Source organism: Vidua macroura, chromosome 1 (assembly GCF_024509145.1).
Source record: "Vidua macroura isolate BioBank_ID:100142 chromosome 1, ASM2450914v1, whole genome shotgun sequence".
Taxonomy (NCBI): domain Eukaryota; kingdom Metazoa; phylum Chordata; class Aves; order Passeriformes; family Viduidae; genus Vidua; species Vidua macroura.
In genome coordinates this window covers 87,849,625-87,874,375 of record NC_071571.1, presented here as the reverse complement: position 1 = coordinate 87,874,375, position 24,751 = coordinate 87,849,625, and the positions used below count along the sequence as shown (strand labels likewise).

The 24,751-nt window shown below is 40.5% G+C and overlaps 1 protein-coding gene across 2 annotated transcripts in view; it reads right to left on the bottom strand.

Moving 5' to 3' along the window:
- The window catches only part of RPRD1A (regulation of nuclear pre-mRNA domain containing 1A), a 43,709-nt gene extending 35,958 nt beyond the window's left edge, over window positions 1-7,751 (bottom strand). Inside the window, exon 1 of one of the 2 annotated variants that reach the window (XM_053975476.1) lies at window positions 7,362-7,751. In XM_053975476.1, coding sequence (XP_053831451.1) covers window positions 7,362-7,512 — 151 coding nt within the window. In that variant the 5' untranslated portion in view covers window positions 7,513-7,751. The remainder of the gene's footprint in view (window positions 1-7,361) is intronic. The other variant, XM_053975485.1, reaches the window with a different exon arrangement.
- Between the last annotated feature and the right edge of the window lie 17,000 nt (window positions 7,752-24,751).

The window sequence follows — 24,751 nt, the reverse complement described above, 5'->3', positions numbered from 1 at the left end:
GATTGATATATCATATTTGGTAAAAGCATCCTAAACTGCAGAAAGTCACTTTCAGGCTTATTTTCCTGAGTATTACCTTTTCAGCTTCCTACTACACTTCCAACATAAACAAAGCTGCACAGAATGAACAAAAACCCTAGAACCACTATTAAGCTATCTGTGCCTTTGGTTGAAACTTCAACTAATGTTCTACCCTTATTATTCACAAGGAAAATTGTGAAGTAAAATTTGATTCCTCTTGCTGTAAGAATGTCCTGCACAAAATTCCAAAGGTAAAAATTATGCCTAGTCTTGAGAAGTGCTCCCTCTCCCTTCACAAATCGTCAAGACTTACATACTGGTCTACTGGCATTCTGCCTTACACAGGAGACTGAAGTGACACATAACCTCTGGCAACTGAGGCTTACATTTGAGTTTGAAAACATTCTACTGCTAGCATGACTATAAATTAACTAGTGATGTCAGAAACACAAATTAAATTCAGGATCAAACAGACCTGTTCTGGAGACAGAACTATGTTTCCAGCCCGGGGCATTGATAAACCTCAGAACATCAAAATGGATCAAACAGACAATTTTTGAAGGTCCTCAACACATGGCAAGGCTAATAGCAAAAGCATTCTTACTGTCAGAAGAAAATGAAGGGAGAAAACCTGTAAGAACCTAGGTTGAAGAAGGATCTGAAAGGCACACACTGCCAGAATGTACAGTGTTAGAAGCAGCCTCTCTGTATCAACAGTACCCTCTGCAAACACAAGACTGCCAAGAAATCACCTGTGTTGGATTGAGTCATCTTTTCAGAAGCTCTGCGCAGTGTTCACGTAACTCTTCTGCTTGCTGCAGCTAGATTCACCATTTAGTCACCAAAGTAGCTCCCTGAAGCACTGGATTCTGAAGTATTTTAATATGTCAACAGTGCTGGTTGGTATAAGAGCCATACTGTGCAAATTACTCTTAAAGCATCTTCAATGAGACTACGTGGGATTGGCACCTTGCAAATGAATCTATGTCTGTACCAAAAATATATCTGATATGTTTAAATGCTAATGAATATTCTTCAGATAATAATGATATTTCACCAACAATTAGCACACTGAGATATCTGCAGTGGAGACAACATTATCAAGTCTTAGTTTTTGGCAATCCATTCTTCTCAGAATGCATTCTTGTTAGCCCTGCCTGGGTATGCCCGATTCTCTAATAGTTCAGTATCGATGCCTGACATTATTTGCTTTAATCCATAAGACTTAGAGAACTCTTTAACACTGACAAACCACCACTTTAGTGCAAGTAACCAGTATTTTACCCTGAAAGACAATAAATCAGTCATTTTCACTGAGGCTAGCCCTGGCAATCAAAGTCAGCATAATCACGTGTATTTGTCTTCTCCAGATTTACCTCCTGCATTTGAAATTGAGTTCCCATGAAGATTGCTAGAAACGTGCCCATTAGTTTCATGCTGTTTTACACCTAGAGCCAAGAGATATTTGCTGTCGTAGATATACTAGAAGAAACTACAGAAAAACACACAAGCATAAGAGATTTCACTTACATCCCACTACAAGTGTATAGACTGACTGAGCCATCTGAAAATGTTACATCAGGCTGTGGCTTTCTACAGGCCAGCTCTGCTGTGTCAACTGACCTTGAAAGAAAACACCACTTGACAAAAAAGTTTGAGACAATAAGCATCAATGTGTTAAAATCTCACAACAGTTATCAGCCCTAAACATTTCATTTGCTTATTTAAGTTCTTAAGTTCTTAAGTTCTCTAGTATGGATTCAAATAAAGACTTTGCTAAATTGCTTTTGAATTACTTCAGTCTACACACATGCAGGAGAATTTACAAGTGCCACCACTTTTCCCAAAATCCCTGGGACACTTTCTCATAGCACGATTCACACCTTTGCAAGAGGAGCTCATGACTTCTCTGTAAACACCTGACAAGCTTTCAAGCGTTTTATTACAAGACCAAACATTGTTAAGACCAGCAGCACTGAAGCCTGAGTGGAAGACCACTGAATCTTCACACTGCAGAGCTACCTGGGTTTTTATGCAAGTAGATTAAGGAGAGCATCTTTGGTAATATGACTCTAAAAAGCCACTTGAAAGGCTGCTATCAGAAAAGACAATTCAAAGATAAAACACATGCTGTACAACAAGCACTTAATCTTAAAATTCATTAACCTTCTACTAAGAAATGGTTAAACTAGGCGCTCCATCTTTTGCAGTCACCTGGTCAATTTTACCAAGGTTTGATAATAGCTGTGGTTTTTTTGGTTGTTTTTTTTTTTTTTTTTGAAAGAGGGAAATGGGACTGCCCATTGAATGTGTTCAGGGTTTGAGGGTCCAAGCATTTTGACTGGTTTTGGAGACTAGTAACAAAGGGAACACAACACACAGCCACTGCTGGGAATAAGGCCATTAGCATCAAATTACCGCGGGAATGCCAGAAAGCTGGTCACAGACCAAGGAAACCGTTCTAACATAATTACTCTGCAGAAGCTTCCCACTGCCACTTAGTGCATCCTGAATTACCTGAACGTATGAAACAAATCAATTCCTTTCATTGCCTCACCTGGCTGGTAAAATGCCAAGATGGACATGAATCAACTGCAACAACAGCTTCAGGACAGTAAAAAGACCCTACACTTAAGTATTCTGAACCAGAATAGTGAAGGACACACAGGTAGAGGTGATATGCATGTTTAGACTACACAACCCAAATATAATTGTTATAAATGAAAGACTCTCATATTGCCACTCTGCTGCTCCCAACTGCAGATCATTTTCTAAATCACGTACACAGCAAGTAAGTTTCCCTAACTAGACTGAACAACGCCCATTCATCTTAAGTTTTGCCTGTTTGTTGCTCTCCAAACCTTTTGTCATGGATGAGAAGACTGAAGTGGGCATAACCAGTGAAATCCAAAAGCCATAGTTTTGCTTCTCTTAAATAAAAGAAAACAAAATTATTTATTCTCTCACATTGGACAATGACACTATAGCACCACTAAGTAAAATAATCTTACAATCACCAGAAAAGAAAGATTCCTTCTCTTGGCAGTAAAAACTACACTGCATGGTACAGAAAATAATTGCTTCAAACTGGGAACTTGTTTCCTGTGATCCACTTCCCATCTGCAAGGCAATATATTGCAACCACTTTTGGATGTAGTTATGCTCCAAAACAGCTAAGTATTAGAGTAGTTCAGATGTAGTACAACTTTCAAATCTGCTTTAAGTGTTGCTAGGCCTTCTCAATTTACTTTCTAAAATCTTCAATCTTCCAAATTTCAGCAGCTGCCACAACAGCCAGTATCTTCAGAAAAACATATTTCATCAGTGCCAACAGCTATACTGGATGAGGACCCAGGCACCAGCATATGTCCCAGTGGCAGAAGCTGTAGACAAACCATAAATAAGCAAAAAAACCCCATGTAGCTTCTTATACTGTGAAAGACTTCAACACCAGGAAAAAACAAAACCAAAAAAGCATAATAAACTTGAACAACAGGTGAACTGACAGTCAAGCACTACAAATACATCTGCCTGTAACAGCCCAGATGTACCTACACAACTGTGACTCTCCTAAAGGCAATACACAACGGCTCTACTGACCTAGATAAGCTGTGCAGGGAAGACAGTGATCAGTGTGACATGGGTGGGGTGACAGATGACAGCCTAAACAAGAGGTCAAGTGATTAAGGAGGATGGGGGATGATCACCATCAGTTTCTGTTACTGGCTTATCCTTGAGGTGCCGTGTTGAGCCTTGAAGAAACAGATACTTGAATCTGAAATTAGGTTTAAAGATACAACACAATAGTGTCCCGTGCAGAGCCAAGACCTGGACATGATGATCCCTGTGGGTCCCTTCCAACTCCGAATATTCAATGCTTACTAAAGTATCACTAAGAAATAAATACTTAAGTGCCAGAGATGAACCTGGAAAAGCTAACAGAAAATGAGATGACAGGAAAAGATTCTTATGGACAACTAATTGGAACTCAAAATAACAAGTCCCATATTAAAAACTTATAGCAATTTTGGGTTTTTTCCTTTGAAAAAGAACACATTTTAACCAAATACAACAAACTGCATATTTAACCTACTGAACAAGCAGTGACTGTTCACCCTTGAAAGAAGATGCTTTGAATTACAGAACTGAAATTTTCCATTTCAAAAAATGAACAAACACGTAGCAAACCTCTACAGCTGCAGAGCATCCTGAAACCAGGGAGCAAGAGATGTATGCAAGAGAACATACCTGACTTGCAAATAGAAAAAAATAATTCTCAACAGACTCTATCTCAGAAGAGCCTATTCAAAGGTGTTTCTTCCTAAGGAGTTTCCCAGCAGCCATTCAGTAACTGCAGGCTTACACAAAAAATTTGTATGTTATGCCACTAGCCAGTTTAAAAAGAAACACTCTAAGTCATTCCCTTTATGGATACACAAAACTACACAGGTTTAAATGGGCCCACCAGTTGCCTCTTTAAAATGACTGAGGTAATCACAAGTGAATTAATTAGTACTACTTAACTACTGAATAAGCTTATGACTACGAAGTAATTAACTATTTAACTCAGAGTTACATTTCATACCTCTGAAATCTAGCTGAAGCAGGGTCATTTCCCCCAGTACATGCTTTTCAAGAAAACCTGTACATGAAGTTGTACTGAACTGATGATCCATAGGGATGCCAGAATATGGGACCTGACCACTGCCAATTAATCCAAGTAAACAGAAAGGCACTAACATTTTATGCTGTCTAAATTATATGCAGATTTGAAAAGCTATCATTTCATCTCTACTCCAATGTGGCATAAAGAAAAAGATTATTTTAAATACAAAAGAATCAGAACCAAACATTTAGGAAATAAATAACTCTGACCTTAGGACTTGTCTATGAATAGCTAGAGACATGTTCAGAAAGGCTCATGCAAGCTCACCTAACATGAATGATCTTTTACCAAAACTGAAAGCATCCAGAAAAAAACATCATATCATTGTTCTGTGTTCAACCCAACTAGTTATACAACGTTCCTGAAAAGCAGTAGACTGGAAGGAAGGTCTGGAGATGGGGGTGACAATAAAAAAGGGGATACAATGAAAGGAAATAAAATCTAGAAAGGCAAGGTTCAATTTTCAGTTCCAGGACACTACTGGCTAAAAATAGCAGCTGACAATGCCAATAATTTTGATATCCATATTCCCCAAACAGAGGTAATTTTCCTCTCAGGTAGGAGAGAAATCATGTTTCTATAGCTTCAATGACAGGCAAGTCAGGAGCCTTAAACTTACTCTAGTTATGGCCTCATTGCCAATATCCTACTTTGTGGTGTTTTATGCACTCGCTTCACCACAGGACAGTTGTATTCCTCTCATCCTTCCCATGCTGTCTTGCTTAGATCACTATTTCCACCTTTGGGGATTAGGCACCAGCTTATAAACCTGTGCAGCAATTAGCCAGAAGTTAGTATCAGGTAAATGCAAGCTAACATTTATGAAGCTTCGATATTGTAAGAGCTGGAAGAGCTGGAAAATTAAAATTAATCCTGTGTATATTAACTATGGCAGCTTCAAATGAAGCTTCCTATTTTCCAAAATGAAACACTTCACATAGGCCTAAAAGCCCAGAAGGGTCAGGACTTTGAAAGCAACTAAGCTACTCCTAGCACAGGTAGAGTTTCATGTGCTTTCCAAAGACCCTTGAAGGTTTGCATCCGAAGAAAGGTCACAGCAAAATCTTACTTTGAAGCAGCAAAAGCAGGACAACTTCAAAAAACAGAACAAACCCAATTATGGCAGATAGTCTCACCAAAAGCTCAAAAGGAGATTGTTATCTTGCCTCTTAATACCACTTTCAGACACATAGCCCAGGTTTCAAAGACTTCATTTCTCCAGTTAGTCAACCAGAAGAGGAAAATTAAAGTTAAGGACTGCCCAATAATATCACAGATTACTATGAACTATTGTGCAGGATAATTAAGATGAGCAACCAAAACTCTGTGTCTATTTCAATTAGTTCAAGATACCTTCCTGGTATCACTCAAAACCCCTAACATTCGTGTTGTTTGATTAGAAGGCCCAGAAATGTGAAATGTTTCAGATAGAGGTGGGAGATCAAAAGAAAGCAAGCCTGCAACTAACACAACGAAAATGTGTTTATGTCCCAAGCTGGAATATTGCCAGCAAGTCAGTCTTTCTTCAGTCAGTACAAAAAAGAATTCAACTCATGCCTCAAAGTTTGAAAGATAACAAATCCCAGAAAAAAATTTAAACAAAACCACAGTAGCCATATTACACAAAACTCAGTGGTTCCTTCCTCTCCCATAAGTCCTGTAATGGCTTAGTGCTGTTTTTCTGCTCAGTCTGAAAGACTGATACTTCTATTTTTCCCATTAAAGATCCACATAATAGTGAGGCTCCAAAGAAAGCTACTGGAAAACAGCATCATTTCGTAGATCGAAGCAGAGTTGCAGCAAGTGAATTTTCTTTTTCTTAAATGAGCCAACTTAAGAAGAAGCTATTATCCAGTCAGGTCAAATAAAGCATCATATGCCATTTCTCCCTTTCACTCCCTGAACTACTGCCTATAGCTGCAAGTTCTTTCCTGTTAAACAGAAAGCCACATTAGCATTTAAGTCTGCATGCTTATCATCGCTAAAAAAAACTCATGTTTTTATTATATTAACATTGGTATTAACCATCTGGCAAAACTAGGAAGTAAAAATCACTTTGGACACATTACACTGCTCTTCCCTCAGTGTATTCCCATCCTCATCTGCCCTTCAAGAACAGTTTCTGGAAAAAAAAAAAACCTGAGTAGACATGGAATTCAAATAGTATTATAGCTAACCATCACTACAGACGACAAAAAATACTACCTAAAAAAGCTCCGTCTTGAACAATAAAAAGCCCTAAACCCCTGGCTCGCTGGATTCCTTCCGGTTTCCCACTTTCCTTTCTCCTTAAAATGGGGAGAGATAAAACACAAGGGGCAGCCTCCTCGGAGACATCTCATTATGGGGAGAAGGAAAAATGGGAAGGAAAAGACAGGAGCGAGAGGAGTGGAAGAAAAAATGAGAGAGAAGAAGCACCTGCCAGCCCACGGTCATCGAGAAACGGAGAGCCGCCGTTTAACGCTGGCCATAGCAGTTCCGCTCTCCCCGGGCGCTCAGGCCTATCCTCCCCCTCTCCCGCCTGCCTCCCCGGCTCCGCAGGCCGCGCAGCTCCGCCGCCACCCTCCCTCCCCCGGGCAGCCGCACTCCGCACCGGGGGCGGCCGCCTCCGCCTCCTGCCCGGACCCGCCGCCCCGCGGCGCCTCCGGCGGGCCCTGCCCGGCCCCGGGCTCACCTTTGCGCAGCTCCCGCTCCCACACGCTGACGATGAGCGCCGAGTGCTTGCGGTGGTGGATGAGCCACAGGCTCAGGGTTTGCACGCTCTGCTGCGAGTTGCTCAGCTCCGACAGCTTCCGCTCCAGCGCCGCCTCCGAGAATGCCGACATCGCTGCACCGCGTTGGGCCCCGCCGCTCCGTCCCGTCCCGGCCGGGCCGCGCTCAGTCCCCGCCTCTCGGCCCCGACGAGGGAGGAGCCGACGAGCGATTCCCAGCCCTTCTCGCCCCGGCGGCAGCGCCCGGCGCCAACAAAATGGCGGCGGCCGAGGCCCGTGGGGAGCCGCGCGGCCCCGCCCCCTTCCCCGCCTGCCCTCACTTCCGGCCGAGCGCGAGCTGCGCGCTGGGGCGGGGCTGGGATCGGGATCGGGATCTCTCAGGGGTGGAGTGCCTCAGGGGTGGTATCGGTCCGTCCCCCTCCTGCCCTGGAAAATAACGCCAAAATGCAAATGCAAATGCAAATTTGCCCCCAGAAGGGAGCCCAAGCCTAATGGTTTCTTTCACCCAGCAGGTTAAGAACAACAGAATCGTTGTGGTTGGAAAGGACCTCTGGAGATCGTCCAGTCCAATCCCCTGCCAAGGCAGGGTCACCTGGAGCAAGTTAGACAGGAAAGTGTCCAGGTGGATTTGGAATGGCTCCAGAAAGGGAGACTAAATGACCTCCCTGGCAGCCTGTTCCAGTGCTCTGCCACCGTCACCATAAAGCAGTTCATCCTCACTTGGGGTGGACATTCTTGTGCTTTGGTTTATGGTCATTGCTCCTTGTCCTGTCACTAGGTGCCACTGAAAAGAGTTTGAGACCATCCTCTTGGTACCTGCTTTTGAGATATTTGTCTGTATTGATGAGATCCCCTCTCAGCTTTCTCTTGTCCAGACTAAACATCCCTAGCTCCCTGTCTCACCTCATTAGAGAGATGCTCCAGACCCCAAATCATCTTTGTGGCTTCCACTGGACCCTCTCCAGCTTCTCATCTTCCTTGTGCTGAGGAGCCCAGAACTGGACACAGCACTCCGGATGTGGCCTCACTAGGGCCGAGTAGAGGGGCAGGACCACCTCCCCCCACCTGCTGGCAATGCTCTTCCCAATGCACCACAGGATCCCAGTGGCCTCCTGGTGCTGGCTTATGGTCAACCTGTCTCACCAAGACTCCCAGGTCCCTCCCAGCAGAGCTCCTCTCCAGTGCTGGTACTGGGGGTTATTCCTTCCCAGGCACTTACTGTGACACTGGGTGTATGGTATTTCACATTTGTGAAATACATACTCCACAAAATAAATTTGTGAAATACATACTCCACAAAAGTGCCTGGCCTCTTTTCTAAAAGCTGTTTTGTTGTTGTTGTTGGTTTTTTTTTTGTTTTTTTTTTTTTTTTACTTTCTGGCATTAACAGTATCATGTGACAGAATTCCACTGTTCACTGACAAGATTATGTGCAAAAAATGCTTCATCTTTGTTGTTTCAAACCTGTTGCCTTATAGCTTTATTGCATTCTTGCTACTTCGGCTAATTTGGAAATAGTGAATAAAAATTATTGTCTGCTTACCTTTATATTCTTTTCTAGATTTTCTATTGTGTCATATTCAGTCATTTTTCAAGGATTTTCCAAACAAGGAAGGTACTCTGTGCTACTTGACATGAATAAAAATTATTGTATGCTTACCTTTATATTCTTTTATAGATTTTCTATTGTGTCATCTTCAGTCGTTTTTCAAGGATTTTCCAAACAGGGAAGGTACTCTGTGCTACTTGACATGATGTGAGCATTTCTAGCCTTCCCTGCTGTCCAACTGAAAAACACTTGACATAATTTCTTACTTTAAACATTACCAAGTGGCTGACAATTTCAGACAGCTATCCGCCTTAACTCCTACAGGTATATCCTGAATCCTGTTTCTGTGGCTAATAATAATGACTGTAGTTGTCAGTATTTTTCATTTTTCTATAAAATTGCATGTGTATTATTAGAAAAATATGCATATAGCTTATATGTCCTTATTCTTAGGATATCCTGAGAATGGCTAACTATCCATCCTTATAGTGGAGTATTCCTATAACCTTCTGCACATCCAGTTTGTCCTCATCAAAGAGCAGAACACTATTTATGAACAAAAATATTTGTTGAGAATTTTAAAGAATTACAGAGTGGGTCAGGTTGAAGGGATCAAAGTGGATCATCTGGTCTAACCTCCCTGCTCAAGCAGGGTTATCCCTGAGACATGACACAGGATTGTGTCTGGACAGTTCTTGAGTATCTCTGGTGAGGGAGACCCCACAGCCTCTCTGGGCACCCTGTTCCAATGCTCGGTCACCTGCACAGTAAAGAAGTTCCTCCTCATATCCAGGTGTAACTTTCTGGGCATCAGTTTCTGCCAGTTTGCTCTTATCCTGTTGCTCAGCACCACTGAGCAGAGCCTGAATCCAACTTTTTGGCACCCTCCCTTTGGATACTTACTGATATTGATGAGGTACCCTCTCAGTTGTCTCTTCTTGAGGCTGAACAGGCCAAGTTCTCTCTGCCTTGCCTCATAAGAGAGATGTTCCAGTCCCTCAATCACCTTTGTTGTCCACTGCTGGACCTGCTCCAGGAGCTCTGTGTCTCTCTTGTCCTGATGAGCCCAGAACTGGACACAGCACTCCAGATGTGGTCTCACCAGGACTGAGTAGAGGGGCAGGATCACCTCCCTCGACCTGCTGGCAATGCTCTTCCTAATGCACCCCAGAACACCATTGGCCTCTTGCCTACAAGAGTACTGCTGGGTCATGGTCAGCTTGTTGTCTGCCAGGACCCCCAGGTCCTTCTCCACAGAGCTGCTTTCCAGCAGCTCAGCCCCCAGCCTGTCCTGGTGCAGGGGGTTACTGCTCTCCCTGCATCTGCCTTTGTTGAATTTCAGACATTCCTCTCTGCCCATCTCTCCACCTGTCGAGGTCCCTCTGAAGGGCTGCACAGCCCTCTGGGGTATTGGCCACTCATTACAGCTTTTATTTTTTAAAATTTCATAAAGGTGTATCCCTATTTCATATCTGTCATTCGGAGAAGGTGTCCCAGTGGATTGTTTTTGGGCAATTTTCCTAATATTTGTTCTTAGTGAAATCTTCCCTTTAAACAAAACTTTGGTGAGGGTGAGGTGGGGGTGTTAGAAGGTTTTAATGTGGATTGTATTTTCAAAATCATCCATAGAATGAGTGATTTGGGGGGAACTAGAAAGGATTTTGCAAAAATTCTTTTGACAGAGAAAGTTAAATAAGTTGCACAGATCCCTGCAGAGTTTCTTTCTTGCCTTTTGATCACCATGAATGAAAGAATCTGTAACATACTGCTATTTTTGCTATGTACAGCAGAGGCCACTCTGGCATTAAATGGAGCTAAGCAGTGAAGTAAAATTAAGACAGAGCTAGCAAATATGGATGCACCCATTAGAAAAATGAAATATGAATGGTAATCGAGTAACCAACACCCAAAGAGCATTTCTTGGAGTCATATATGTTCTGTTGTTAGCAGGAGAAACTTTTGAGCAACTATGGAAAAAGAGCTATTTCTTTCACACCTAAGACAAAGTATGCAGCAACAAAAAGTAAAATTTACATGGTAAATCCAATTAAACAAAAGAAGAAAAGAAGGAAATTAGTAGAGAATTTTAGTAATGTTTGTAAAAATGTTTATTACTCCTTCCTCTGCATCTTCCCAGATTATCAGAACATTTTACAAAAAAAAAAAAAAAAAAAAAAGAAAAAAACCCCACAAATCTTCTGAGATTTGTTTTTTTTTTAAATAAATATATTTGAATACCAAGAGATTTATCTTCTGTGTTATATACTGTATAATAAACTACACTGCAAAATAGAAATTTCACCTTTCCCATTAACTTTTGTAACACATTTTAAATTTGTAATAATGTTTACATCAGAAATCTAATTTAAAAGCTATGCTTTATCCAGTCAGTGAATAGAAATCTGCCATGAGACTTCCTCAAAGCAAAGTGACTCTCAAACAGGAAGCATGCACAATGGAAGGTTCATTTGTTGCAGAGTTTGGAAAACCTCAGCTTTCATTCAGAAACAAGTCATACATTATTCACCTGCCTTTAAAATTTCACCCACACCCACAGGGGCGGAGCTGTCAACAGATGTCGAGTTTTCGTCCGCCCATTCCTGTGTTCAGACCGCAATAGCATCTTCCCCCTGAATTCCTAAGAACAAAGTTCTGTACTGCTTCCCTTCTGTCTGGGTAGTCTGCTGTGTTCTCCCACTCCGGGAGAAAGGAGCCACATGCAAGTGTAAGACAATAACTATGAATAAATTACTCATTTGATGTTTTTGTAGAACATGGTACTGGGACGCTCTAGGTAGTTCAAAGATGTAATTACAGTCACCAAGCGTCTGTACAGCACTCTTACTTCATATGCAAGTTGTAGGTTTTTCTTATCCTTAGTATTATTCTATGCTTCACTGGAGTTTTTTTGGAACCCTTATTTTACACCTCTACATAGAGCAGTAAAACAATGTATGTATATCAAACTATGTATATACTGGTTTCCTAAACATTGCTCATCAGTTATGTGGGATTTGAGTTAAAACCAGCTCTTGCGCCAGAACAAGTCAGATTGTTCTCTGTATGAGTCTGGCCTTTTCTCATTTTAAACTTTGTTTTATATCTCTTTCTCAAATAGTCTCACGCAGGAGATGCAATAATATTAAAGGAAAAATGAGATTTCTCTAGTCGTGTTTTGTGTCTGAGAATTTGTATTAGTCAGCACACCAATCACTACCTGGATCTCAAAAATACAACACTGGCAGAGCAGTTCTTTTTTAATCTTCCAAGTGTCTGGTCCACCAAATGTAACCATTTCTGAAGTTTCATACTTAAAAATATTTTTCCATCTTTCACAAGATGTTTGTGCATCTCACAGCCCAGTTCTGCATAAATGTTCATACTTCCTTACCCCGATAAGAACATGAAAAATGGAGATATGCAGAAACAAGACTCTGAAGTATAGCTGTAAAGTGTTTCTTGACTGAGTGATGGTAATTCATATGATTCATAATTCAGAAGCACTAAGCACCATTTTTTTACCTGACTAACAAGAGGACATATCCCTGACAGAAATTATAAATAAATACATCCATTTATTAAAAAAAAAAAAAAAAAAAAAAAAAACACCAAAAAACAGAACTGCCCAAAAACGAACATTGAGAAGTCCTGCAGGAGGAGAACAAAAGAAAGCTTAAATGGAAGGAGGAAGCCCTCTGAAGTAGCTTAAAGGAGCTGCCTACTGGAGCCAAAAACCCCAGGGTGATTAATCATGCTTTTACATGAGTTTCTGCCACTAAGCTAAGCACTTCACCTTTTAATGTAATTCATTAAAGACAAAAATTTTTTGCTATTTAGGAGATTAACAAAAACCACTCTCTGAGATATGTATATACGATCCAGCAAAGCATGCCCATATATTGGGGGAAAGATAGATTGAACAATCTGAAAAAATATATCCAGCATTTCTGTGCTTTCTTTGGCCCTCTGTGGAAATGTAAAAATGTTTGTGGAAAGCCTTCCTTTTTCCCTAAGTCAGGCATTCAGCCAGACAGTTATGCACATCCGGCTTCTTCATCATTTTGCAATTAAGTGAAGTCATACTATGTAAACATCCACTGTGATTAATATATGGATGCAATCAAGTCCCAGTTTTTTTGTAGTAGAGAGTGCTGTAACCAAGCAGGAAAGTACTCCAGGGTATGTATTAACTCAGGTGTGCAGAAAGGCACAAAACATTAGACTGAGTAATTTTAAACATCTGAACAATATATTAATGGATCATTAATATGTGGCCTAGAGTGTATTTAGCTCTTAGTCACAGCATAAAAGTAAAAAAAAACACATTCTTGACACTAAATAATGTTATCTTTCAAGGAAAAGCAAAGCACTGCAATATATTGATACACTGTATGAAGAACCAACTTGAAATTACAAAAAATGCAAAATTTGACTTTAAATCATAGGAGGTGGGCTGATTAACCTTTGTGATCCAGTAGAGGACCCGATGTTCCAGAAGCCATTTAGCTGTAGGAAGCAGACACTATGTTTTTGTTACTATGTACTCAGCTCATAGTAGTGGAGGTGGTTGCTACCAACACACTGAGCTGTACTACCACGAGCACAGCCAGAGGGTGTGCTTATTCACCTTTACCCCACACTCATTCAACCACATCTGGAATACTGCATTCAGTTTTGGCCTTCCCTAGTATTGGAAAAATATTTATAAGCTTGAGTAAGTTCAACCAAAGGCCACCAAGATGGTCAGATGGTTGGAACACAGAAACCAGATGGGGAGACTGTAGAAACTGTGTTCATTTTAATCTAGAGAAGTAAAGGGTTTGGTGCAACCTAATGGCAGATTTCCAGCTTACCTACAAGGAGGTAAACTGAGAAAATGGAGTGATTCATGGACATGCATGATGAGAGGCTGACAAACAATGGTGAGAAACTGAAATGGAAGTTCCAACTAGACAGGAGGAAAAAGTTCTTTCACCACAGGGACAGTCAGACAATGGAAGTCAAGGTTGCCTAGAAAGGTTTTGCATCCTTGAGTATTTTCAAGACTAGACTGGATAAAATTCTTACCGCTGTGGTCTGATCACATGGTAGTACCTGCTTTGAGCAGGAGGACGGTGGAGTAACACTCCAAGTTATGTCTGTACACTATTCACATTTGTGACATACTTGTGACATTTGTGACAGCTTGGTTTGTACTTGCACAAGTTCAAGTTCAAGCTTGATGGGCTTCCATCAGTTGGATCCACATAGTGCAATAGGCTGTGCAGCTGCACAATGTTACTGTCCTATAATGCAGAGCCTAACCACAGGTTAACTTGAATGTTAGTGTCACCCTTCAGTACGGAGTACAGTCTTCTGGAATGTGCTTACCCTCAAACTCCTACTACTCAGTGAGCAGGCAGAGTAGGATGGAAAGGTCTGCCATTAAAATTGTTACTACACAGCCATCAGCCATATCTTCTACATGTTAGCCATCAGTTATGTTGTCAAAACCATCAATTACTTAAGTAGACATAGTTTTCTCAAATGCATGGGGATCCATGTATAAAAGCCACGTATTTTCTCATGCTTACTTGCTCTTTTCTCTTCCTTAAACTGAAAAGACACCTGAGCATTGCCAGAGTTCTAGTGGCTGTTCCCAATGGAGGTTATTTGTTCACCCTAAAACTGTATTTTTGAACCCAGTTTTTGAGGAAAGAACAATAAATGAAGTGAGTTTATGAAGAAACAAAGATTGTGCAGGCAGTAGGAGCTCTTAGTTTGCTCTTGCAACACCTTCAGGAACATGACTTAGGCACAGTAACTTTTCCAGTCGTTGTTAATGACATGGTACTTTGTGCCATTGTCTTGCCATATCTGACTCAAAACCAAGTCAGAGCTGGTGATGGATAAGCAGCTGTGTGCAGGAGTCAGCTGTAAATGCAGTGGAAAATCCATGTTTCTTCAGACATCTGCGGTTTATAAAGTGGTGACCAGACGCGCTGTCACTGTCTGGTAGTGGTCCAAGGCCACCGTGTGCTTTTTTGCTAGGTTACTCTCCTAACCTGTCACATCTGGCACTGCTGCCTAATTAGAGTAAAAGCCCTTAATTTCTATGGAAATGAGATTCTTATTTCTTTTGGCAAATGGGGAGCAGGGGACAGGAAAGTTTGGAAGGTGGATAAGGATGCTGTAGCTGAGAGCACTGTAGCAATGCTGGGAAAATGTGGCTGCCCACAGTCATTGTCTGATATTTCCGTTCTTCCAGCTGTCACATACCTACAACTTTATGTCCCCAAAAAGCATATTTATCAAATGAACATGTTTGTAAGATGTTTGCTGTTGTCCCAGAAAGGAGAATCTGATCTTTTCCTGAGCAGCCCTCTAATACTCAGAGTGCCCATTTGCTTTGCTTTTGTTTTAACTTGAACTGGGCACAGTGTGAAGGAAAGGAGGCTCATGGCCTTCCCAGTACTCCGGTGTCCTCAGAGTCCTGTAAGGAGAGCAGGTCTCACCAGACCTGACTCAATTGCATCTCTACTGCCTGTTAGCATAGGACTTATATGTGAGTAAGCTGCTTCCACAAGTTCAAGGTTCCCACCTGAGGAGCCAGAGGTATCATCCCAGAGCTTTTCTGAGTACACATCAATATTTACAGTGTGTGGACAATCAGGGCATCAGTCCTCAATGAAAAACCAATGATATAGCCAGACAGCACAGACACAGACATGGCAAAATGTCTGATATGTTATAGCATCACTGCCTTTCACTAAGAGGCCAGGCCTGCAAGCTCTGTGTCCCTTATTGAAGTACAGATTTAATGCACATATTTTTATTGTCAAAGTCTATTTGTCTGGGGTTATGCTATGCAGAGCTTTGGAATTACCAAACCCTATAGTTCTGTAAGTGCAATCAAATGCATTTTTCCAAGTTGCAGTGTTAATGTAGCTACTGGTATTTTTCTTGGAAACTAGGTGTCACTAGTGGTTTAGAAATAGCAGATACAGTTTCATTCCTATGTGCTTATTTTTCCTGAAACTCATTTATAACCTCTCAGACTCTCCCTATGCACCTCCAAAAGAGCATGGAGCTGCCTTCTCTGTAACTGAAGAGTGAAATTAGATCCTTCTGTAGCCTTCTTCTCATCAAGGCAAAGAAAGATAAGTCCTTTGTATCTCATCTTAATCATCCTGGTATACCTTTGTGAAACTCACATTTTTTTTCCTTTCCTCTTGCTACAGTGAGACCCAGAGCCAAACAGATCCAGGCATGATCTCACAAGTGCCAAGCAGAAGGCCCTTCCCTTGACTTGGCCATGATGCATTAATACTGCCAAGTATGGGATGCTCTTCCACCCTCACTGTTCATGCCTGTTCCACTGTTCTGCCTCTAAAAAAGTCCTGTCCTGTCTTGCAGAGTTCTCCGCAGCCAGTGCTCCACAGCCCCAGCAGTCTGCAGCACCTGCATTGCAGAGTTCCAGGATTTCTGGGATCCAAATGGCTGCCCTACCCACCAGTGCATGGAGTGCTTTCCCCCACTCACCCTCCAGCCACCAGTGTGCTGTTAACTGCAAACTTCCTGTCTCCTTGCCCAGGTCATTCACAGGCATTAACCGTTTTGATCCTGGTTTTGACCTCAGGTACCTCCAGTGGGGCACAGCAACTGAATATCAGTCGAATTCAACGTCAGTTGAATTTTGTACCATTGATCACAAAATTCCATTTTTCACCACCCAGAAGCCAGCTTCTCTAGTCCTATATCTCACTGACTCTCTAGAAAGAAACTGTGGGATGCTGAGTGCTAGATCTTCATGTTCCTGAATGCATTTTCCAGGAGTATTTGCTCCCCAAACTTTCTGAAAACTGAGGTTAAGCTGACTAGCAGATAGCCCATGGTTTCCCCATTCTTACCAGTCTTCAAGGGATACTAATCCCTATCGTCTCATGGCAATCACAGCCAAGATTGTCATTGAATATCACGCGTATAAACCACTACTATATATGAGTAAGGAATCCAGCGGAGGCACCTCCAGTGCTTGGTACATTCAGAAGCTATATTAAAGAATTGCATCTAAATTCCATAAATTTCCTGAATTCTTGCACCCTACTGTGTTGATCTTACAGTGGATACTAAAAAATAACAGTACTCTACAGTGCTGAAAATAAAAAGTGTGATATAATACATTCTTATTTTCAAGATGGGTTATCAAAGATTGCTTGAAAATCAGAGTGGAAGAAATCCAAGACCTGCATAGTCCTTTCAAGTAAGGAGCTTGTTATGTAATCATTATGTACTAGAATTCCTTCATTAAGTTTCGCAGTATAGATAGAAATTAATCTTTTAAGACTCCTCAAAGAAAATGTACAGATTCAATAAAGTGTTCATATCAATGGTATGGTCTGGAGAATTCTTCTGTATGATCACAGTATGGGTTCACATGCATGATTCAGACTGTAAAGATACATACAAGCTGTTTTTCTTTGCAGAAAGGAACTCCACTGCTTTGAAATGTCTGAAGTAAACTTCTGTACCTCACAACAACTTCTGCTATCACCTGGCCATTGTAATACACTGTGGCTCGGGCAGAAAATGGCAGAAGGATGTCCCCCAAGGGAAATGTTATATTAGTGACGTAAATTTAACAATTTAGCAGCTCCTGACATTTTCAGCTTGTATATAATGATGGTACCAATCATCAGCATTCAGAACTAATCATCGTCCTGCATCTGTTCAGGGCTGAGATGAAAAAAAAAAAAAAAAAAGCATATATAAGCATATAAATAATGTAGAAGCAATTCCTCATTGTATAGTTCTTGGATACTGCCTGGTATGTTCAATCAGACCTATTTAGTTGTGATCAGAGTCACTGTTGTTTCATGCATAAATGAATGAAATAACCCAACTGTGACCTAGGAATCACTCAAAGCATTTTAAGGAAGAAGGATGATCAGTTGTATATTTGAACACAGTCTTCATGGCACAGGTAGATTCCTGCTAATAAATACATATCCTTATAACATGAAACAATATTTTAGAGTGATATTATTTTCAAAACACAAAAATTAATGACATAAATCAAATAATTTCTTCATGTTGATACAGATACTGTTTTTCTTGTACTCAACAGACTGTATTTTCAGCATATCTTCCCACCATGTATATTACATAAAGCTCAAGAAAGTTGTCTGGGCATCATGAAAATGAAAAGGAGTCAGAAGAACTTGGCAGGACAGGGAGGTATTGGTTGCCAGAACTGCCTTAAGTACTGCTTTTATAGGGAAGGAACTGGAGTTCTGTCAGTTCCATCACTCTCGTATACCAGGACTATGCCAACGGACTTCATATGACAACATCAAGAAATTTTGCTCACCCCAAGGAGTCAATGATTACTTCCAATTAGTGTATGATTTGTACTGAAAATTGCCTGAAATCCCACCCTCACAATGACCACAAACTTGTGTTTTGTTTGTTTTTAACCTGAAATTTGCTGTGTGCACAGCTAACCACACACCATAAACAACTGTCCTAACTTCTGCTATACCTGTATGGCGAGAACCTCATTTCACTTCAGGCATTACTCCCAGGATTCACTGCATGGCTGCCAAATTGCCAGTGCTTGTTTTGATGTGTCTGTCTATGCTTCAGCTATCATGGCATTTATTCCTTGCTATTCTCCACCTGTATTTAGGTCTTAAGACTTAAAAGATACAGATAAAAATTCTTAGGGGTCATTTCCCATTCAGCATGAAAAATAGCAGACAATCACTCCTGCCCTCTCTATCCTCTGACCTTATAGAGCAGAAAGTTTACCAGCCAAAGACCAGTTTGCTGCTTTGACTGGGAATCACTCAAGTACTGAAACATGACTTGAAGATCTACGTTCACCCTGACACACAGGAATTAGATAACAGTCGAAAAAGGATGGAAATTTTACAGATCTATGTGATGTTCAGATGCATAGCCAAATGATTTCAGTCTTAGTATGCTTTGAGGGTTGGTAAAAAACCAAAAAGGGTATTTTGCACACATATCTTGTGTCAGCATTGTGACACTGTAAGTGACATTTTAATCCATTTCCAGCATGGAAGGCCAGACTGTGGTCTCTAGTCCTTTTTTCCTCCCTTTTTTAAACTTGTAAACTCATGATCTGAGTTTCTTGTCTAAAGCAAAGGTGATTCTCATCTTTCTGACACTGGTACCAATATACCATCAGTGATCCCAGCAGAGCACCATCGGTGTAAAGCAGTCCTACAGCCATGTTTGGAGTTCACCTCCAGTTTGCACGGCCCAGGCCTCTCTCACTGGTATCAGTGTGCAGCCACTGGCGAACTTAAATGCACATCCTTGCCCACCAAATTTAAGGTAAATTGGAATTCATCAATGTTGCTGGAGCTTTCCCTACACTCAGGGTTATTATTGTGATCTGGATGTGGATAGACACCTGGTGCTGTGAACACTGCAGCACAATGAACTCTACATTCAGGTACTCTGGGTCCTGCTTTGGCTTTTGCTGATGGCAGTACTTGCCAAGGGAGTACGACCTATCCTTTCAAATAGGCCCTTATTGATTTGAGTGGCTGTATTTTCTATTTCGCTATTGCATTGTACACAATTTAAGAAAGACTTTCCAGATGTTCAAATTACATACAACTAAAATCCACTGATTTTTTTATTTACCTTTGGTCTTGATGGTAAACAAATATCAGTTTAAAATATAGCCTTAATATTGCAGTATATGTATTGTCACAGTAAAATTCCTAGCAATGTATTTCTTCCAGTCTGCTGTACAAAGGTCCACTTAGTTTCATATTTTCTGTTTGGACTGTAAAATTTATCTGATAGAGTACAAGAAACCAGAAGAAACAACAGTCAACATGCCACTAACTGTATCAGTGCCACAGAACAGATTTTAAACGTCAACTTTGAAATTAAAAGTGACATAAAGGTAGCTGCCAGTGAAAGAATTTCTGGGGAAAAAGTAGAGTGTGAAACAAATGAAGAAAGTTGTACAGAACTGGTGCAACTGGTATCATCTTAAAAATGAACAGAAAGAGAGCAAAATACAAGCCAGGCAAAACAAGATTATTATTTTGCAATTGTTTTCCCAGCTGATAAGAATAAAATCTGTTTTCCTGTTAGGCTTTCAACAATCTCCAGAATATATCTTCCTATTTCTACTCTTATTTTTTTAACAAATGTGTTTTACTCTGTGTGTATGTGTGTGTGTGTGTGTGTGTGTACGGTAAATGAGATGTTTTGATGATACATCTCAGCTCAATGCTTTTTATGCTACCAAGTGTTACCCAGATAGAACCTCTGACTGCAGCTCCCATATATCATTTGATAAGTTAGGTGTAGCCACTGGATTTTATTTTCATTAAGGAGTGCTAGATGGAAAATTGATGGCTATAGCAGGACTGGTTGGTATTTAACTTCGTTCTGTAAATACTGATTTGTAGGTTGTAATTTTTTGCTTACAATTAGTTTCCAACAACTAGACTAGTGAAAGGTAAAAGTTTGATTTGAAAACTCAGAGGTAAAAGCCTAATTTGAAGTCTGTGTGATAAGGCTATCAGTCTATTCTTCCAAAAGGAACCACCCAGATACCATAAAACTGCAGTGAGATAGCCATGTTAGCAGAGATCATGCCCAGTAAATAGCAAAGTTCCTTTTTTGCCATGAACACCACCTGTCAGCAGACTTGGTGGCAAGTGACTGCTGAAAAGAACAGCAAAAATGTGATTTTTTTTTTTTTTTTTTAATGTTTATGTTTTGGGCTAAGTGCAAATATAAAGCTAAACCTTTTTTTATTCTTTCCACCAACCATGGGGCAACAAGCCAGACCTTCCTTCTGCCTAGCAGTGCAGCGGGGTTGTTGTGGTTTGGGATCAGAGGAACAGGTCTACTGGCTAGGCACTGGGAGAGCACCTCAGGTCCTGCCCTGCCTCTTCCAACCTTACCCTTCACACTTGCCTCAGGAGATAGCATTGCTCTTGCCAGAGGCAGATTCTCCCTGGCAGGAAGATGGCCTCGTTAGACAGAACTGTGTGAAGTTCACTTTTCTTTCACTTCTCTACCCAGGTGATTCACGTGGCACAGTTGGCTACAGCTACAGAGAGAGACTTCTCCTCCAACACTTCTCCAACCATTTTGTTCAAGGCTATTTCTTTCTTTCCCCAGCACAAGCTCCACTGCTTATTTCACTCTGGTCTGGATAAAAGGTTTACCAGGAATTTTAATTCGAAATGATTTTCAGAAGAAGAGCCTGCATGTGCTGCATGCCAAGAGAACAATTAAGGAATCACTGTTAGACTGCAGCTGAGTGCGATGCCGTGGACACAGAGTGCGTTTGCTTTTGCATGTCGGCAGATCATTAATCATGGTGTTTCTGGCTCCCACAGTCCTGTTCTTGTCCTGTTCCTCCTCTGTCTCATCTGAGCAATCTGTTTACTAATGAGAGCTTCAGTGTGAGAGGTTTAAAGGCTGAGAGACTGAGATCAGGGCCCTGACAAGCCACAGGCTTTTATAATCATCTCTGGCCATTCTTTTTTGACAATGTCTGTCTCTCCTCTCTTCTGTCAACAACAAAAGTTATGATTTGGGCACTTCTCTTCCAGCTGAAGTTAGGAATGATCCTCAAGGGTTTTCCCCTGACATCAGTTCTAAAAAAAGAGCAACCCACCCCTGTTTCCTTGGTTGTGGTAGCTTTTACCCAGTTGGAATTTTTTAGGAAAAACAAACAAACAAACAAACAAAACCCAAAAAACAAAAAACAAATTGCCAAAAGGACACTCTCTTGAAAAATTTAAACCAAAGCAGAACTAGGAAAGCAGGGAATAAAAATTAGGGTGCAGAAGTATTTTTTTCTTTACATTCATTAACAAAAATGAAAAAAAAAAAAAAAAAGAAGAAAGGAAAAAAGCTGTCCCAAAAAGGCAATTTTAACAAATATTTTCTATTACATATTAAAAAATAGTTATCTATATAAATGTATGATACAAAAATATCAGTATCTGATGTGAAGCAATTTTAGGAACAACTCTAATCTAGTCACAAATAGAAAATATATTTTCTTTAAATATATTAGTTTATTAGTTGTTAGTTATATTAGTTAAACGACTATGTGTAAATACCATTTCATTAACAAAATATTTCTTGTCTGAAGTGATATCATTTTGTTCAATGGATTTTCTCCTTGAGTTTTTCTAATTCCTTTCTAAATCAAATTTTACTTTGATGCTCACAATTATCCTGTAACAATGAATTTCAGAGTTTAATTCTACTCTGTTAAAACTTACTTCCTTTCTTCAATTGCTGATAATTTTATTTAAACCCTCCTATTTTCTGTATTACAATGAACCATAAGTAAAGACTTCCTACTCATTCTCTATCTTTCTCCTGTGACTCACTGAATTCTGTTATCACCACTCTGTCACCACTTTTCAAGGCTGGCAAATCCTGGCCTAAATGCATCTGGTATAGCAGTTTTTGTCATTAAAACTAAAATGGTACTAAACCACTGTAACATAAATAACTCACGCTGCACAAACCGCCTGGAAGACTAATTCCAACTCATTTACACTTGAGACCCTAAGTAATTTTAAATAAGTCACTCCCTCAACAACTGCAGTTATTTAACTCTTCAGAATATGACCTCTTCTGTTAAAAAAATCACCAGTGCCAACATTACCAAGGCCTGTAGTTCATTTCTGACTAAGAGCATCATTTTAAATGCTCACACTTGCTCCTCTATTGCTGCTTGTAGTACTCAGGATTGGTATGATGTACCCTACAAGATATATCTGTCATCTTGAAACCTGAAGAATAGATTGTACACCACTGCTATTTCAGACTTTTCAATGTGAGAGATATATCCTGTCCTTGACCCTAAGACTTTACACACCTGAATGGATCAAAGTATGACACAAAGACCTTTTGCAGGAGTATCTTCTTATTCCTGGGAAACAAATTCTGCATTAGCTTTCAGCCAAAAAATCTATAATTGGGTAATGATGTTGAGTCATCATTCTAAATATCCTTAGTTGCTTTTTTGTCTAGAAAATCAGCAAGAAGAAATGTCAAGTGGACAAAACCACAAAATTTTAGCATACTTTAAAAATCGTCGCTGTTTTAAATTACTGTGTTTTGACTGTGAGAGTTAATCCTCTTTCTTTCTCAATCACAAAATCCTTGTGGTGGTGTAGTCAAAACACTGTAATTTGCTCATGTGCAGTCTTCATTCATTTCAGTGAGACTATATGGAAGTGAAAAAGAATCACCTTTCATGGAGTAAAATTTCTATTATATGCTCTAATTTCAGGGAATACATCCCATCTTTGTCAAAGGCAGACATGTGTCTAGGGTAGTTACAGAACGTATTTTGCTGAACCACATTACTCACATACGCATTTGGTTTTACATGCATAGAAGACTGAGTGCCAGATCCTGCTAAGGTTGCTTATATGAATTGTCTTATTTATTTCATGCCTTACTGTACAAGGAAAGCTGGATTTAGCCCACTGTGATTTTAGTACACAAAGGAATTCTTATTTCTCCACTTCCCATAACCAAAAATGAATTAATTTCCATGAGTGTTAAAGAGCAGAGAGCTTTTAGAGCTATGTGGTGCAGCCAGTGTTTCTTTGATGGTAGGAAGAAAAGAAAATTCTGCACTATCTGATTCTCCCAGCACATTTAGCAGTGCTTTCATGTGGGGTCTACCCAGGTGGTATCTATGCTTCCCTGTGTTATGACCTGCCCCTGTGGTGGGGCAACTGCAATTCTTGTTAATCCCTTTGGATAGAACAGAGTGAAGCTACACAGAATGACTGGTGTGTTTACACTATTTATAGTTAAATTTATAGGTATATTTATATTTATAGATAGATTTATATTTATAGGTATATTTATATTTATAAAGTATATACACATATGACAGATTCATTTTAGAAGAATTTGGTTGCAATGGAAAGGAGGTATGCAGCACTTTTGGGTATTATCTATAGAAATATAACTATTAAAAGTATAAGAATATCACTTAAGAAATTATATAAGGAAAAGCCAGAAAGAGAAAGAAAGGATAAGAATAGACAGTGGAAAGGAAAGATATGGATGGATCCAGCATGGATCCAGCAGCAAGGCTTGATTGCTGCAATTTCCATGTCTGATGGTTGAATTGATGGTCACAGACTTGATCCATTGGGGAGCCAGGGAAAGCCTGTGGAACACAAAATTCAGTGGGTTAATAATAGCTCAAGTTCAGATGGGAACACCCAGAGACCTCACCTGGAGTGGGAGTTTAACACTCTCTCATGCAACACTGTGGATCATGCACAGTCCTCTGGTGGGAGGGCCCAGAAATGAGTCTGGCGGCGCTGAGAGGGTCTTTGATGGTTTGTGACACATTTTAATGACATGACAGCTGCCTCTCATGGCGGCATAGTTGAGTGAGTCATGCCCCATCAGAAGGGATGAACACCTTCAGACCTAGGAGTGAATGTCCCTATATCTCCCCCAGGAGGAAGTTTTATGCCTAAGCCTTATCAGGACGGAGGACACTGGCATGCTAAAAAGCACTGTCCCACTTCGAAGGATCTGCCTTTCCCTTTCTCTGGCTCAAAAACCAACTTGTTGGTAAACAAAAGTCAGTTTGTCATGGTCAGCCTCCAGTGGAGGGTTCACATCCCCTCTGCACCTGGGCTGTTCTTATGGAGGTAAGAGATTTTTCTACTACCCACCCAAAAACTCTCCTCCCCTTTGGTTTGAAGGTGCAGCCCTGCCTCAGGAATGCACACTTTGCTTTTGCAAATGGCCAATTGTTTGAGT